The sequence below is a fragment of the Elgaria multicarinata genome, chromosome 13 (assembly GCF_023053635.1).
Source record: "Elgaria multicarinata webbii isolate HBS135686 ecotype San Diego chromosome 13, rElgMul1.1.pri, whole genome shotgun sequence".
Classification (NCBI taxonomy): Eukaryota; Metazoa; Chordata; class Lepidosauria; order Squamata; family Anguidae; genus Elgaria; species Elgaria multicarinata.
This window is the reverse complement of record NC_086183.1, coordinates 21,880,324-21,896,869: the sequence shown is the minus strand read 5'-3', so window position 1 is coordinate 21,896,869 and position 16,546 is coordinate 21,880,324. Positions and strand designations below refer to the sequence as shown.

The window sequence follows — 16,546 nt, the reverse complement described above, 5'->3', positions numbered from 1 at the left end:
CCAAAACCCCATGCTTGCGCTCCTGCGGGTTGTCCCCATTCTAAGGAGTGAGCGCGGGGTTTGCATAGGAGAAGCCACCCCTGTACCCATGCACCCCCTCGTGCCCGTGCACTGCCGTGCAACTTAATGTTGCCACACGGGCACCGCTGCGCATCTGCACACCCCTCCACGTGTTCTTTTTTTAACCTTTTCTTATCACCTTCCCTGCCAAACGTCATTCTCTCCACATCAGAGAAGCGTGGAGGCATTCCAGCAGTCACTTGGCTTGCTGGCCTGCCCTCTCCCCCCTGTCCGGGCAGATGGCGACCAATCTGGAGTCACCATCTGCTCAGCCATGCCCCCCACCCGCTGCAAGTCCAGAGCAGCAACAGACACAGATGTGCCATCATTGTCTTGCTGCAAAGGAATCTTTCGGATCTTTGGGGAAAAGCCCTGGGATAACTCTGCAATGGCTTCTGTGTCATATAAACAACGCAGTGCCACTGTAGAGCCAGCCTGGGGCTTTCCCCTTGTATAGACACCACCTGGGTTGAGGAAGACTGCCTCCAAAGTGTGATATTTGTCTGGTTAAGCAGGCCAGGCCTTAAGTCATAGAATCATAGAATCGTAGAGTTGGGCGGGGCTTATAAGGCCATTGAGTCCAACGCCCTGCTCAATGCAAGAATCTGCCTTAAAGCATCCCTAACAGGTGGTTGTCCAGCTGCCTCTTGAATGCCTCTAGTGTGGGGGAGATCACAACCTCCCTAGGTAACTGGTTCCATTATCATACTGTTCTAACAGTCAGGAAGTTTTTCCTGCTGTCCAGCTGGAATCTGGCTTCCTGTAAATTGAGCCTCTTATTCCGTGTCCTGCACTCTGGGATGATCGAGAAGAGATCCTGGCCCTCCTCTGTGTGACAGCCTTTCAAGTATTTGAAGGTTATTTCCCATCACACACCTACCTTGTATCATTCTAAAAAAAAAAAAAGTCTCAAATCCCATTTATTATCTTGCATATTCCCTTGGTTATTGTCTGTTTGCTTTCTCTTCTGTAGAGTGTCTTCCTTCATTTTCTTTTTATTACAACTGCCCTCTGTGATCCCTTCCGTCCTCCTCCACCGTCCACCCTCCCTGTTCTTCTCCTCATCCCACTACATTTTATGTTTGTTTTTTATTAAGATAGTAATAACACAGTCTCCTTGGGCACTTAGTAGCTATCATGACGTTGTTAGCTTAGCCCTCCAAAAGATCTGACAAAGCACATCAGGGGTAGGCATGGTCAGGCACCTACCAAGGGCCTGCCCACCCCCCACAGGGGCCCACTGATAAGAGCCCCCTGGACTTCTTCACCACTGCAACCTGCGTGTTCACCTGCCTCTCGCTCCAGCCAAGACAACAGAGGTGATGTTTGCCCTGTCCTGGACGGGGTTGCACTCCCCCTGAAGGATCAGGTCCGTAGTTTAGGGGTGCTCTTGGATCCAGAACTGTCATTTGAGGCACAGGTGAACTCGGCGGCAAAGAGCACCTTTTATCAGTTTAGGCTGATATACCAGCTGCGCCCTTATCTGGACAGAGATAGCCGAGCTACAGTTATCCATGTTCTGATAACCTCTCGTTTGGATTACTGCAATGCATTATATGTGGGGGTGCCTTTGAAAATGGTCTGGAAACTGGTACAAAACAGGGCAGCACATTTACTAACAGGGACTGGCCGATGAGATCACATTATGCCAGTCCTTTTCCAGCTTCATTGGCTGCCAGTCCAGGTCTGGGCCCGATTCAAAGTGCTGGTATTAACATTTAAAGCCCTAAACGGCTTGGGGCCAGGCTATCCGAAGGAACGCCTCCTCCGTATGTACCTGCCCGGACCCTAAGGTCATCCTCAGGGGTCCTTCTCCACGAGCCCCTGCCAAAGGAGGTGAGGCAGGTGGCTACCAGGAGGAGAGCTTTCTCTGCTGTGGCACCCTGGCTGTGGAATGAGCTCCCTAAAGAGGTTCGCTTAGCACCTACATTCTATGCTTTTAGACGCCAGGTGAAGACCTTTTTATTCTCCCAGCATTTTAACAGCCTATAAATAAATTTTAACTTGGTGTTTTAAATTTGTAATTTTGCATTGCTGCTGTTTTTATCTGCTTGAGCTTTTATGTTATATTTTATATTATGGTTTTATACTGTTGTTTTATACTTTGAATGTTTTTAATTTTTGTGAACCGCCCAGAGAGCTCCGGCTATTGGGCGGTATAGAAATGTAATAAATAAATAAATAAATAAACGGAGGTGGTGAGAAGGAGGGGCAGCAGACGGCCCTGCCCACTTGCTCCCTGTCAATTAAGTAAGTGATAGCGGTGACGGGAAAAAGGATGAGGTGCAATGATGATAGCAGTGGAAAGATAGATGCATTGAGGAGGAGGCCTATTGGAAGATATCTTGCCCAAAGACTCTCGAAACCCAGAGCCGGAACTGATTCCAAGCGACTTACACAGGACGTTCATGGTGAAACCGACAACCGCAGGGACGAAAGAAACCATGTTAGAGGCTCTGCACATCAGCCAACGCTGGTTGTCTGAGCTTTCAGGGGTGATCCTGAAAGAAAGCATAGAAGAAATATGTGGGAGGAATTAATTGCTGCTATTAGCAGGACTAGTGCTAGCCACTGAGGGAATTCTGACCAGGGCCCTCTTCTGCACTCATGTTGGCACTCCAGAGTTCTAGTCCACAGTTCCCAGATGCGGCAGTGTGTTTCAAATGGTAGTAAGCAGGAGGCATAGCCGGGAGCCATCTGTCCACAAACGCTTACAGAGCTTTGCCTGGGACAGATATCCCATTTATCCAACGGGTGGGTGCATTCTCCTTGGGGGTGTGGCTAGGGGGACTGTCATGATAAGGGTCTGCGCTTCAAAATTTACCACTACACCACAACCCATGAGAGCAGATTGCTTCCTTCTCCTACTGCTTTTCACAGACTTGCCAGGCAGATGATTTTTACATGGTATTCAGAGCCTCATTTTAAAAAGTAATAATAATAACCTAAAGAGCCTGATCCCATTTTTATACTCTCATTTTTATTTTATTTTTATGGGATTATTTTTAATAATCCCATAATAATATATTAATTGCTATAAGATATCCTGGGCAATAAAAATGCAAGGGAAGGGGTAGGGTGTAAGTTTTCTAAATGCATACAAACTTCCATTCTATTCTATTATGGTATGGAGAGCTCCATACAACAGCACCTCAGATAGCTCCTTCAGAGTTCTGACTGGTTCTGCCTAAAACCCAGAGCACGTTCACTACCCCACTGACATCCGAGCCACCAGCCTCCACTGGCTGAAGGGGGCTCACACACTAATAATAATAATAATAATAATAATAATAATAATAATAATAATAATAATAGCCGTGTCCTGTTTCCCATAGGGTGAGCATGAGTCCTTTTTTACAATGGAGAGTCCTCTATTTGAAGATCCATCTTGTCCAATTCTAGTTTAAAGCTAAGTAGCCATAAGAACTGTTGTGTATGAACAGGTAAAGCACCTGGACAGCAGACTGAACAGACAGGTACACAGGTCACCTGGTCATAGTCTTCTACACTCTGTTGAGATGTATTGTATTTCTCTTTAAATTAGTATAATAATTTCTAAATTTGCATCTAGATAGTTAGATAGATAAGCAAATGTATGCACTTCTGTGTCCTCCATGGTCCTCTCTTTGGACATGCATTTCCTCTTTTTTGGCAATCCATAAGTGGCCACCCACTTTATCCCCAATTTAAATACCCTACATAATAGGAGCTCTGTGGGTGGAGGAGTGATTTAGTCTGGGGAAATGATTGTGGATCTTGCACGACACCATCTATTTTGGCCCTGAGAGTGATTTGATGAAGGCAAGGAGGCCAAAAGAGAGGAAATACTTCAAAGAAAGGACTGTCTTATGTATAGCCAGACACATGGCCATCTTAGCTGGAAGCCATTCAGAGAATTCATGAGTAAGGTGAGATCTGAACTCTTCTACATCCATAGCCAGCATGGTTTTCACTCAGCCACATGGCTTCAAACTTGCTGAATATGTCAGCAAATACGATAAGAAACATTAAGGGGGCAGGGATGCTAGCTCTATAACTGCTCAGGACCCCTTGAGGGCTCTTCCTACTTCAGCATGCCCTCGGTGTTGAACAGCTTGTCTCTAGAACCAGGTTGGATGCTAGATGTCACATCTGCCAGCTCATTGGCACCTAGAGAAAAGAAGATGGGTAAGATAAATGAAAATTCCTTGACCAATAGAACTGTGAGCTCACATTAATCACTGATAAAATTACTCTCTGATAAATCTGATAAATAGGAGTGCCTCTTAGCATCCACTTATGCTCTGCTTTTATAAGTGTACATGATGAAGCAGATTTCCCAAAGATACCTTGAGTCTCCAGTTCTCCTTTATCTAAAGGAAACTCAGCCTAGCAACACAGCTCAATGCTGCTCCGTGAATATCCTGCTGCTTGAGGAAGTGGGGAGCAAGTAGCAAGTCAATCCCAAAAGTCTGGCTTTGGGAATTAATGGGGTGCTGCAGGCAACTTCCTCACCCTTGCTGAAGGTGATCTCAGCTGGAGGCCGGGCGTCTTTCACTTGGCAGTGCACCGTGTATTCCACACCAGCCAGCCAGGTCACAGTGCTGTTGGCCTCGTACTCAGTAATGAGCGGTTTCTTAGGTGGAACTGTAAGGAAAGGAAGAAAAGTGGGAAATGTTGAGATGGGGGGGGCGGGGACTTTGCCTACTCCATGTCCATGACCAGGGCCATCACTACATGTCAATTTCATGTCTCAAAGCCTTATCCCCAAAGGTTTAAGATTTGATTCGATTTGATTAGAATAAAGCAGGGATAGGTAAGACGGTGTCTTTAGACTACAACTCCCATAAGCTCCAGCCAGCATGGCCAATGGTCAGGAATTATGGGTATTATAGTCCAGAACATCTGGACAGCACTAGCCATAGGCAATCAGTTCAGACCTCTCTCCCGCAGACTGTTGATTGGGGAGGAAGAGGGAGACAGAGAGAGTAAGATCTGTGTGTGTGTGTGTGTGTGTGTGTGTGTGTGTGTGTGTGTGTGTGAGAGAGAGAGAGAGAGAGAGAGAGAGAGGGAGGGAGGGAGGGAGGGAGGGAGGGGCAGTGATAGAGAGATGTGTCAGAAATATTGTGTGGGTGAGGGGAGAGGAGAGGGAGAGGGAGGGAGGGGGGAGGGAGAGAGAGAGAGAGAGAGAGAGAGAGAGAGAGAGAGAGAGAGAGAGAGAGAGAGAGAGAGAGAGAGAGAGAAGGGGGTTCCAGAAAGAATGTGTTTGAGAGAGATAAGGGAGAAGAGGAGAGAAAGGGAAAGGGGGAGGGGAGAGAGGGGGAGAGGGGAGGGCTAGAGTGTATGTGAGAGAAAGGAATGTAAGGGGGAGAGAAGGGGCCCCCTCCGACTTTGGGTTCTGGCCCCACTCATCACTGACTTCAGGCCTGCCCAGTTCCAGCACATGGGGCCTGGTAGAGTTTTCCTGCAAAATGTGGCTCTTGGCAGAAGAAAAAGGTTCCCCATACCAGAGCTCGATAAGTAGAAAGCCTGACCTGTTATAAAGCAGGTAACCATTGAACTGTAGTTGTTTCTGAATGGAGGAAGCAGGACTGATTTGAGCAGGAACATGAGCAGCAGAGCCCAGCCCTGCCCAGGGTCCCTCTGGTACTTACTAAGCACAGTGAGCTGCACACTGCGAGAGATGATGCCGTCGCTGCTCTCCGAGGGCCCCACCTGGCACTCGTACGAGGCGTCATCTTCGAGTCGGCTCCTTGTCACTTGCAGGTTATACTTGCCTGGGGCATCAGAACACACGAGTGCAAGCCTAAGTGACATTTTCCTCCTGGGATCCCTTCTCCCAATCCTGCTCCAGGCTAGTTGGGTGACGGATCTCTCACTCCCAGCTCCTCCACCCATCCAACAAGGAAGACAGTTCGTCAATCCCGTCTTCTCCCAGAACTCTCAGTATGCTGTGCACACTCTCCAAAACTATGGTTTTGATACGATGGCATAGGAGCTGCTTTCTAGAACACAATTTGGTGTCCCAAGAATCCCATTTATCAAATATTTTTTTTAAAAAAACACCAAAGCAGGATCTACACTACTGTTCTATAACGGTATTGAAGTGCACTAAAAACTGTTGGAGGCCCATGACACATAAGAACATCAGAAGAGCCCTGCTGGATCAGACCAAGGGTCCATCTAGTCCAGCACTCTGTTCACACAGTGGTCAACCAGCCATCGGCCAGGGATGAACAAGGCAGGACATGGTGCAACAGCACCCTCCCACCCATGTCCCCCAACGACTAGTGTATACAGGCTTACTGCCTCAGATACTAGAGGTAGCACATAGCCATCAGGACTAGTAGTCACTGACAGCTTTTCCCTCCAGTAATTTATCCAACGACCTTTTAAAGCCTTCCAAATCGGTGGCCTTCACATCTTGTGGTAGCAAATTCCAGATTTTAACTCTGCGCTGTGTGAAGAAGTGTTACCAGCTCCACCCACACGCGCAGCCCCCAAAGGGTTCTGCAGTGACCAATGTGGGCCCTCCAGCCAAAAAAGAAGGTTGCCCTCTCCTGTCCTAATGGATAGCATTGAATGAAGCCTGTTCCCAGCTCAAGACACACAAAGAGAGAACTTTTCACCTTCATTAGGGTCTCCCGCCATGTTGTAGCGGGGGAAACTGGGGATGTTCCGATCCGGGCCCAGCAATAACCCATCCTTCGCCCACTGTACAATGCCAGAAGGGTGATCCACTTCACAATTTAGCAGAGCTGTCTGCCCTTCATGGACGGTGACGTTATCTGGCTCCACACGGAAGGCCTGCTGAAGGTTCTCTCCAAGGCAACCTAGCAGACATAAGAACTGGATCAGACCGAGGGTCCATCTAGTCCAGCACCCTGTTCACACAGTGGCCAACCAGCTGTCAAACAGGGACCAACAAAGCAGGACATGGTGCAACAGCACCCTCCCACCCATGTTCCCCAGAAACTGCTGCACACAGGCTTACTGCCTCAGATACTGGAGGTAGCACATAGCCATCAGGGTTAGTAGCCATTGATAGCCTTCTCCTCCAGGAGAAGATATGAATGATAGTCAACAGCTGTGCTCACTCAAGGACCACCTATTTCTTCCAAGTACATCACTCCTATGTAAGAATTTCCACTTCTGTTAAGCTGAAGACATTATTTAAAATAAAATGGGGAAATCAGAAGACACTTCAAATTCCCAGGTTCAGAATTTATCACTTTTACCTGACTCTTTCATATCTCCCGCCACTATTTTGTGACAACATAGGGCTGGGCCAAGACATTTTGCTGCCTGAGGCAAAGTCCTGTTCACATTTTGTTCTTCTGCTGAACTTGCTCACCTTCTCTGGTCAGGTCCAGGAGAAAGAAGATGAGCAGGACACCCAAGTCCCAGGGCACGTTTCCTAAGTGGTGATGCTCTGGAGGGAAGACTCGGAATCTCAACATGTTGGGCATCTGCAAGAAATCATCAGACCCAGAGATGGTTGGGAAAGATGAGAATGAGTAGTGTGTGGTGGGGAGGCAATTGGCACCCTTCTCCATCTGATCCAATAGACAATGTTGGCCTTACATCTGGGAGAACGGGGGCGGGGGGAAACCCTACAGATAAGAATATAGGAAAATCACCTGGAAGTTCAACATCATGATGCTGGATCGTCCAATCCAGCCTTCCCTAATTTGGTACCCTCTGGTGTGTTGGACTACAACTCCCATCATCCCCAGCCAATCTTCCATTTCTGACAGTGGCCTGCTAGATGCTTCTGGGAAGCTTACAAGCAAGGCAACAGAGCTTCCCTGTTATTATATCACCAGCATCTGGTATTCCTCAAACTACTGCCGCTGAACATGGAGCTACTGTGAGTGATAGCAATTAATCATTGAATGATAGAGTTGGATGGAGCGTTGAAGCCCATCTAGACCAACCTTCTGTTGGATACAGAAAACCCCGGGTTACAGCACGTTACAACAGTTGGCTGTCCTGCCTCTGCTTGAAGACTTCCAGTGAGGGAGTGTCTGCTACTGTCTGCTAGATATTGGGTTTCATTGTCAAAGTGGACTTGCCATCCAGAGATTTCTCCTAATGTCCAACAAAAATCTCCCCTCCTATTATTTATTTTATTTATTTATTTATTTATTTATTACATTCATATACCGCCCCACAGCCAAAGCTCTCTCTCTGTAACTTAAGCCCATCTAGAACTGCCCTCTGGGGCAGAGCAGTGGAAGCTGGTGACTCCAATTTTAGTGGTGCTGTGAATCCATTATGGAAACCAGCCAGAACTCTAAAGGAGCTATCCCAGGTGCTGAACCCTATCTCCAAAATGGAATGTTCAACACCTTAGATAGGTCCTTTGGTGTTTTGGCTGGTTCTGACTGAAACCCGGAATGGATTTACAGCCCCACCAAAATTGGAGCGACCAGCCTCCACTGACAAAAGAAACAAGTCTTTGTCCTCTTCTACATAACAACCCTTCATGTTTTTAAGAGTTGCATTGAGTCCCCCAGTGAATAGGCTTCCCTCCCTAGAAAAGCTATGGGGATAGGTAAGATACAGAGTGCCATCCACTCTAAACGTGCCCTGTACTATACATGAATGACTACATTGATGCAATTAATCATTGCCTTTTCCAAACTGTGCCCCATCCGTCCGTACAACCTTACCTTGTTCCCAGGGATGAACGCTCAGACTAACTCTCTTAACAGCCTCTCCAGAGACAGGACTGCCCAGTCAGTGAGATGGCTGAAATTCCAGTTCTGGTCTCTCCTCCACATATCTCTGCTGTAGGAACTGCCCATTTCCATCCCTTACAAGCACAGATGAAAATTGCACAGGATAAGGAATCCATCCCACACTCCCATGGGGGAGTCCATGATTAAAGGCATAGGAGGAGGCTTCGAATCAATTCAGGTTCCACTCTAACAGCAGAACATTTGTTTTGTTTTACTTTCCCCTGCCTCGAAAAAGACAAATATAATTGTTGACAAGTTATTTCTGGTTTTGATTTTTTTTTTTATTTCTTTAGTGGGTTTTTTTGGGGGGGAAGGGGGGTGCTAATGGGAGGTGTCAGTTCCTGCAAGGAGTCACCCAAAATACCCAGAACCCTTAATGACCCATCCATTCATTTAGGGATTCATTCCGATGTCCCCTAGACAGTGTCAGGAGGGGTGTCGGATTTTTTGGTTTCCTGGCCCCAAGGGCATAGTCAGGGCTCTGAACTGGAAGCAGGCCTATCCAGTAGAATTTTAGGATACTTTTAATATGCTTTTAGGATGTTTTTAGGATGTTTTTAACAATGTATGCTATGTTTTAATCAGTATTTTGTGTATGCTTCTTGTTGTTCCATGCCTCGATCCAATCAGAGAGGCAGGTAAGAAATTTATACTATTATAAGTTTAATAGTATATTATAAATCAGCTCAGCAAGTGCTGGCTCCTTGCCCCCACTCATGACAGGGTGGATTCGACAAGTCGGATGCACATCAGAGCACACTGTGCGTAAGTTGGGTTTGTGCATAAGAACATACAGTAAGAAGAGCCATGCCGGATCAGACCAAGGGTCCATCTAGTCCAGCATTCTGTTCATGCAATGGCCAACCAGCTACCCATAGGAAACCCACAAGCAGGACTTGAGTGCAACAGCACCCTCCTGCCCATGTTCCCCAGCAACTGGTGTACATGGGTTTACATCCTCTGATACTGGAAGTAGCACATGACCATCAGGACTAGTAGCCATTGATAGCCTCCTCCTTTTAAAGCCACCCAAAGTGGTGGCCATCACTATGACTTGTAGTAGTGAATTCCACAGCAGAGTTGTATTATTATTATTATTATTATTATTATTATTATTATTATTATTATTATTATTATTATTATTATTATTATGTGCTCTCTGCCCCCTCCTCCTCGTGGCCAGTGCCCTGAGAACTGCTCTGGCTACCTCTCTGCACTCACAACATGAAGCACAGAGAAGGGAAAAGGGGGCAGTACTGGGGGCAAGGAGGGGAGGAGACTGGGGTGACCATTTTGAATATTTAGGGCACATGTGAACCTGTTGAAGATGGGGTGTTTGTGGTTGATCAGCCACCCACAAGCCTTAAAAAGGCCATGGGTTCTAGGTGGGTTGTCAAACATCCCAACATCCCACCTTCACTGTGTGGCTTCTCAACCCTTTGGTTCAGGTCTTACCCATTTTCCACGCACTGGTTCAGGTCCTACCCTTTGGAGCAACAGAAACAATTTGCTCCATCATCTGTGTGACAACCTTCAATTTGAAGATGACTGCCATGTTGCCTGTTAATCAACTTTTCTCCATGCTAAATATATGCAGCTCCTTCAGCCTCACAGGGCTTGGGTCTACATGACCATCAACACCTTTTTCGCCCTCCTCTGGATATGTTCCAGGTTATCAATACCCATCTAACACAGAACTGGGCATATAAGAGCACTGATTTAATTGGGCTTAAGCGCATTTCATGGCACATTACATTGTTGTGGCTCATGGGTCTGGAGAGATCATAAAAACAGATAGCATAAATGATAATCTAAGGATTTAGTGATAATCTATGTGTGGTGACAGAAAATATGTTTAGCAGAACAAAGAGTGAGCCTTCTCTCCCCATGTGTATGGCTATATTTCTTTCGCTCTGTTGCATTTTCTGGACAAATAGGTTTTGCAGGTTTCTGAAAGCATTCAAAAGCCTGCGAAACATGTTCAATGGAGGCCAAAATAGGCTGAACGTAGACCAGTGGTTCCCAATTAGCTAAGTACTGTGGACCCCTTGTTTTTCAAATGCCAAGCCATGGACCCCCTACTCTTGAAAAAATTGTTATCTCTATGGTAGTTACCTGTGCAAAGCAATTTTTGGAGAAAATAAGGGGTAGCCCCTAATAAGCAAAGCATTTTAGGTATACTAAAAAACAGACCATAAAATTTGTGATATTTGTGATATTACCACGCAAAAATGACAATGATTTAGTTAGGAATATAAAGACGAATTTAATTTTACTAATGACTAGTTTACAATTGAACAAATTGTGACCTGTTGAGCAGCTACGAAACCTAAACGTGATGGGAGAAATCATGCCTCTTTTTGTCCCGAACAATCCCTTCCACATCAGTTTCAATATTTCCTACTTTTAATCTCAAATCTGGATCAACATCGAGCCGATTTCTATGCTTGCTCTTCATATAACAAATGTTGAAAACGTTTGTTCACAAAGATAATGTGGAACAAAAGGGAACTAGATGTTTCAAAGCTTTTTCACCTACCTTCTTATAATCAGGAAAAACCTTCACCCAGAATTGGTCCGGTCTATATTCTTTGAAAAATGATTTCAATGAACCATCACAAGTCACGTCAACAAGTGCATCTTGCTTTTCTGCAGATACAGTTGTTAGTTGTACATCACCACATTCGAAAGGATTCCTTCTACATGAGTTTTCAGGATTAGGTGCAGGGAAGTAATCTCTGAAGCTAGTCGCTAAATCACGCAGGTGTTCAGTGATGTTATATTTTACTTCTAGTAGGAATTCATCATCAGTGGACTCCAGAAATGAATGGTGAATATGTGAACGCTGCCACGGACCCCCTGGGTGGGTTATTTATTTATTTATTTATTATTTAAGCATTTTTATGCCGCCATTCAGCCAAAAAAGGCTCTCATGGCGGCTTACAAAAGTATTTCTTGACAGTCCCTGCCCACAGGCTTACAATCTAAAAGACATGACACAAAAGGAAAGGGGATTGGGAGGGAGGAGGAGGGGGGGGAAGGAAAGCAAATTCAGGCACTACAATCTTAGTTGGAAAGTTCAGCAGTTACAGGTGACAGCAGGAGGGAGGGGGCTCTCAGCTGGAGCTGGACCCAGGCACAGTGGAGAGGTGCCTGGCTGCTGCTCCCTCCCTCACTGGTGGCCTCTGCAGAGACAGTTGGTAGCAGGAGGGAGGGGGCTCTCAGCTGGAGGTGGACCCAGTCACGGTGGAGAGGTGCCTGGCTGCTGCTTCCTCCCTCACTGGTGGCCTCTGCAGAGATAGTTGGTAGCAGGAGGGAGGGGGCTCTCAGCTGGAGCTGGACCCAGGCACGGTGGAGAGGTGCCCGGCTGCTGTTATGCGGACCCCCTGGTGTCCACGGACCACCAATTGTGAACCACTGACATAGACCATAAAAAGTGGACCCTCTTTGAAACCACCTTCAACTTTCTGGGAAAAATATCCTTGTGTCATCTCCAGCCAAAGAATTAACAAGGGTTTTTTTTTCTCTAAGTGGACCTCCAGCGTATGTAGGGAAGGAGTAATTGAGCTCTACATTACTCAAAGCAGCCCTGTGTTTGCTTTCTAACAGGACTGTTATCTTGCTTTATCACAGGACTGTCATCTCTGTCCTTGCTGTGACTGAAAATAAAGCCTCACAATTGTACCCAAAACCATGACTGGGGTGGGTGGGTGATAACAGGACTAAAGAAAAAGGCAGACTTTGGTGTGTTAACCAATACCTACTTAGGCAGGTATGAATCTGCCCTAAGGCAGTCAAGCTCTTGACAGCAGAGGGCAGCAGCATCACACACACTGAGCTAGAAGGATGGTGCTCAGTACCATGAGAAAGCATATCTGTTTAGGCACAAGGCAAGTTCAACAAACATTGTCAAAGTCAAAAGGACAGAGAAAGCCATGAGTAACCACCAAAGCTACAAACACAGCAGGTATCAATGCAAGGTTAAAGAGCACAACCTCATTTTGAATTTGCCATCTGAGAGTGTTTCTCCCAAATAACTGAACGGTGGCAATGGACATCTGCCTGGGGACAAAGGCCCTGTTTTCCAAAACAGAACCTGCTGCAACCTTAGGTCATGCTTGCACTGATAGCTCCAGATATATCAGGCACACCCTAATGCCCCGCCAACATGTGCCAATTTCACAACTGATGTAGGCTATCTGCATTGCAGCTCAGACGTAATCACAGGTACGATGGTGCACTGAGTAGATGGCGGGAATAGCAATCACACCAGGTGCACCTCATTAGTATGTGGTGCCACTGGCCTTTCCTTCCGCCCTCTTTCATGTTGGCCCTGCAAGACATTAGTAAAGGCATGGCCTTTGGCTCGTCATCTTGGAATCCTCAGCCAAGTGTCATCAGCTGCAACAGATTTAGCACCCGGTTGAAGGAAGATATATTTATATGGGTCTTGGTGGATGGCCTCCATCAGTGAATGCAAGCCCAGAATATGTCCTCAGCTGAGCAAGTGCTGGCTCCTTGCCCCCACTCATGACAGGGTGGATTGGACAAGTCGGATGCACATCAGAGCGCACTGTGCATAAGTTGGGTTTGTGCATAAGAACATACAGTAAGAAGAGCCATGCCGGATCAGACCAAGGGTCCATCTAGTCCAGCATTCTGTTCATGCAATGGCCAACCAGCTACCCATGGGAAACCCACAAGCAGGACTTGAGTGCAACAGCACCCTCCTGCCCATGTTCCCCAGCAACTGGTGTACATGGGTTTACATCCTCTGATACTGGAGGTAGCACATAACCATCAGGACTAGTAGCCATTGATAGCCTCCTCCTTTTAAAGCCACCCAAAGTGGTGGCCATCACTATGACTTGTAGTAGTGAATTCCACAGCAGAGTTGTAGTATTATTATTATTATTATTATTATTATTATTATTATTATTATTATTATTATTATTATTATTGCATTTATTTCCCACCTTTTTTCCTCCAAGGAACCCAAGGCGGCATACATAATCCTCCTCCTCTCCATTTTATCCTCACAACAACAACCCTGTGAGGTAGGTTGGGCTGAGTGTCCAGACTGGCCCTAAGTCACCCAATGGGTTTCCATGGCTGAGTGGGGACTAGAACCCAGATCTCCCAGCTCCCAGTCCAACACTTTAGCCACTATACCACACTGGTTCTTATCATGAAGGATAACTACTAGTTATAATGGCTGTATATTACCTCCTGTGCTGGAGGCAGGATGCCTCTAATTAGTGAGTGGGAAGGTGCTATTGCACTCATATCCAGCCTCTTGGTGAACAATGTGGTTCCAACGCTGGACCAGATAGGTCTTTGGTCTGACCCAGCATGCTTGTTCTTATGTGCTTAGGTAAAAGCAAAAATATGGGTTTTCTATTGCCCTCATTCCACATTATGGTGAATATACATAGAAGCAGGATGGAATTGTGCCCACTGTTCTCACTCTTGTTTCCAATGTGCTTTGAGCACAAGCTCTGAATAATCGCAAACTATACACACATAGCAGCTCTATATGCGCAGCCGGGGGCTCTGCCTTTTCCAGGGTTCCCAAATGTGCACAGAGAGCACTCACATACAGTTGGTACATGCATATGCTTTTAAGCGCATCTGCTCTTTCAGAAGTTATGCTCCCTTCTCTAGGCACATAGATAGTAGCGGGTATATTCCCTGTTGAAGGAATATACAGTATCTTGCTTCCAACACTCTTTAGCAGAGCACACCTGCCATCCTACTCCATTAAAATACCTGCTGGCTGGCTGGCAACCTTATTTCGAGCTCTGTATTCATCTCCTCACAAATTGCCCATCATTGTGATGGGAAAGGGAAGGAAGACTAGCCTCTTGCACAGACCTTGGAGGCACTCCAGTGTCATGGGAGGGAAAAGGCCATGTTCCCACTCCAGCAGCACATTCCTAGTGCTAGGCCTGCTTGACTTTTTTTTGCCATATGAAATGAAGGCTTGGCAAGTGGAGTGTGCAGGGCTCTGTGGGCTAGCTGAGCCACCTCTGCAGATTGCAGGCTCTGTAGGCGAGATGAACAACCTCCGCAGGCCAGTTTAGGCCTGTGGGCCAGAGGTTGCCCACTGTTGCTTTACAGCAATGGTCCTACCCAATGTAGTGCATATTTATTATGGTACTTAAGGGGCAGACACTATCAGCAAAGTTTGTTTATCCATTGATTTCTTCATTCATTACATATTTACATTTAGGTTGACCATATGAAAAGGAGGACAGGGCTCCTGTATCTTTAATACTTGCATAGAAAAGGAATTTCAGCAGGTGTCATTTGTATATATGGAGAACCTGGTGAAATCCCCTCTTCATCACAACAGTTAAAGCTGCAGGAGCTATACTAGAGTGACCAGATTTAAAAGAGGGCAGGGCACCTGCAGCTTTAACTGTTGTGATGAAGAGGAAATTTCACCAGGTTCCCCAGAAATACAAATGACACCTGCCGAAATTCCCTTTTCAATACAACTGTTAAAGATACAGGAGCCCTGTCCTCCTTTTCATATGGTCACCCTATAATTATATCCCTCCTTTTCTCGAAGGAACTCAAGGTGACATACATGGATCTCCCTTTCCCCATTTTTATTCTCACATCAACAGTATAAGTACCTTAGCCTGGGAAGTAGCAACTGGTCCAGTGTCATCCAATAAGCTTCCTGGCTGACTGAGGATTTGAAACTGGCTCTCCCCAAACCTGGTCCAACACCAACCATTACATTCCATATTGGCTCTGTCTTGGGGGCTGTCTCCATGGTGCTAGGTTTGTTTGTTAGTTTATTTATTACATTTTTATACTGCTGTCCCAATCCGTCTAGCTCCGGCCATGAGCTTCAGGTTGTTTTCAGGGTTACCAAGGAGATGAAAGTAGTAGCCAGACTCAAGGTTTGCTTACAAGGAGACAATCCTTGCTGGAATAGTTTTCAGCACATACAGGCATATTCCTATAAAGTGGACCAGACTGTGAAAGCTTCCTGCACAGAAGACCCCCTCAAGCAGTCTGGACCCCCACCCCTGGGCACAAGAACAATTACAGCATAATTGAACTTGGCATTGCTGCCAAGTTCAGAGCATGATCAATCATACATGGGGATTAATAACAAAGCAGCTATTCTCATCATAAGAATCTATAGCATGAGGTTACATGTTGTGATAAACAAGGTACTACTTGGCAGGTCTTTGGCATGGGCAAGACCCACTAATTGGGTTTCTAAGGGTATTATGGCCAGTTTTCCAACTGAACCACCTTGGAATGTCAGCTCATTAGAGCCTCCAGCTAAGGCACCTGAGGTTCCCATGAGATCATTGTAACTGTGCCTTTTGACCCATCTTTCCCATAACACAAAGGAATGTTGCTGACTGGTACAGAAGGCAATAACAGTTTGCTAGCTTAGAAGCAGAAGCAGCCATTCACCCAGAAGCCTTTGCAGGCAGCCATGGTTTGCCAGCCACCAGGCCATACAACTGCCCATCAGCCGAAGCTCTCTGGGCAGTGCACACTGCCTCCCCCCAAAACCCCATGGTTTCCCTCTCCTGGGGTGGCATCGGGTAATCCCAATGATGAGGATAGAGCACAGGGTTTTTGGGTGGCCATCCTGGATCCAGAGCCACCACTGCCCACTTCGTGGTGGAAGGCGAACCATCGCCAGTCGCCTTTCACCAGCCACTACCCCTGGACTGGCCACGGAGCAATGTCAGATGGAGGAAGAGCTGTACCGATGTCACTCTGATTGA

General features: G+C 46.4%; 1 protein-coding gene across 1 annotated transcript in view; it reads right to left on the bottom strand.

Moving 5' to 3' along the window:
- The window catches only part of NPHS1 (NPHS1 adhesion molecule, nephrin), a 48,236-nt gene extending 40,737 nt beyond the window's left edge, over window positions 1–7,499 (bottom strand). The window contains exons 1-6 of the mRNA XM_063140598.1: window positions 7,394–7,499; window positions 6,669–6,872; window positions 5,694–5,816; window positions 4,555–4,686; window positions 4,128–4,209; window positions 2,458–2,561 (exon numbers count right to left, since the gene is read on the bottom strand). Of these exons, the coding sequence (XP_062996668.1) occupies window positions 2,458–2,561; window positions 4,128–4,209; window positions 4,555–4,686; window positions 5,694–5,816; window positions 6,669–6,872; window positions 7,394–7,499 (751 nt within the window). The remainder of the gene's footprint in view (window positions 1–2,457; window positions 2,562–4,127; window positions 4,210–4,554; window positions 4,687–5,693; window positions 5,817–6,668; window positions 6,873–7,393) is intronic.
- Window positions 7,500–16,546: the final 9,047 nt, after the last annotated feature.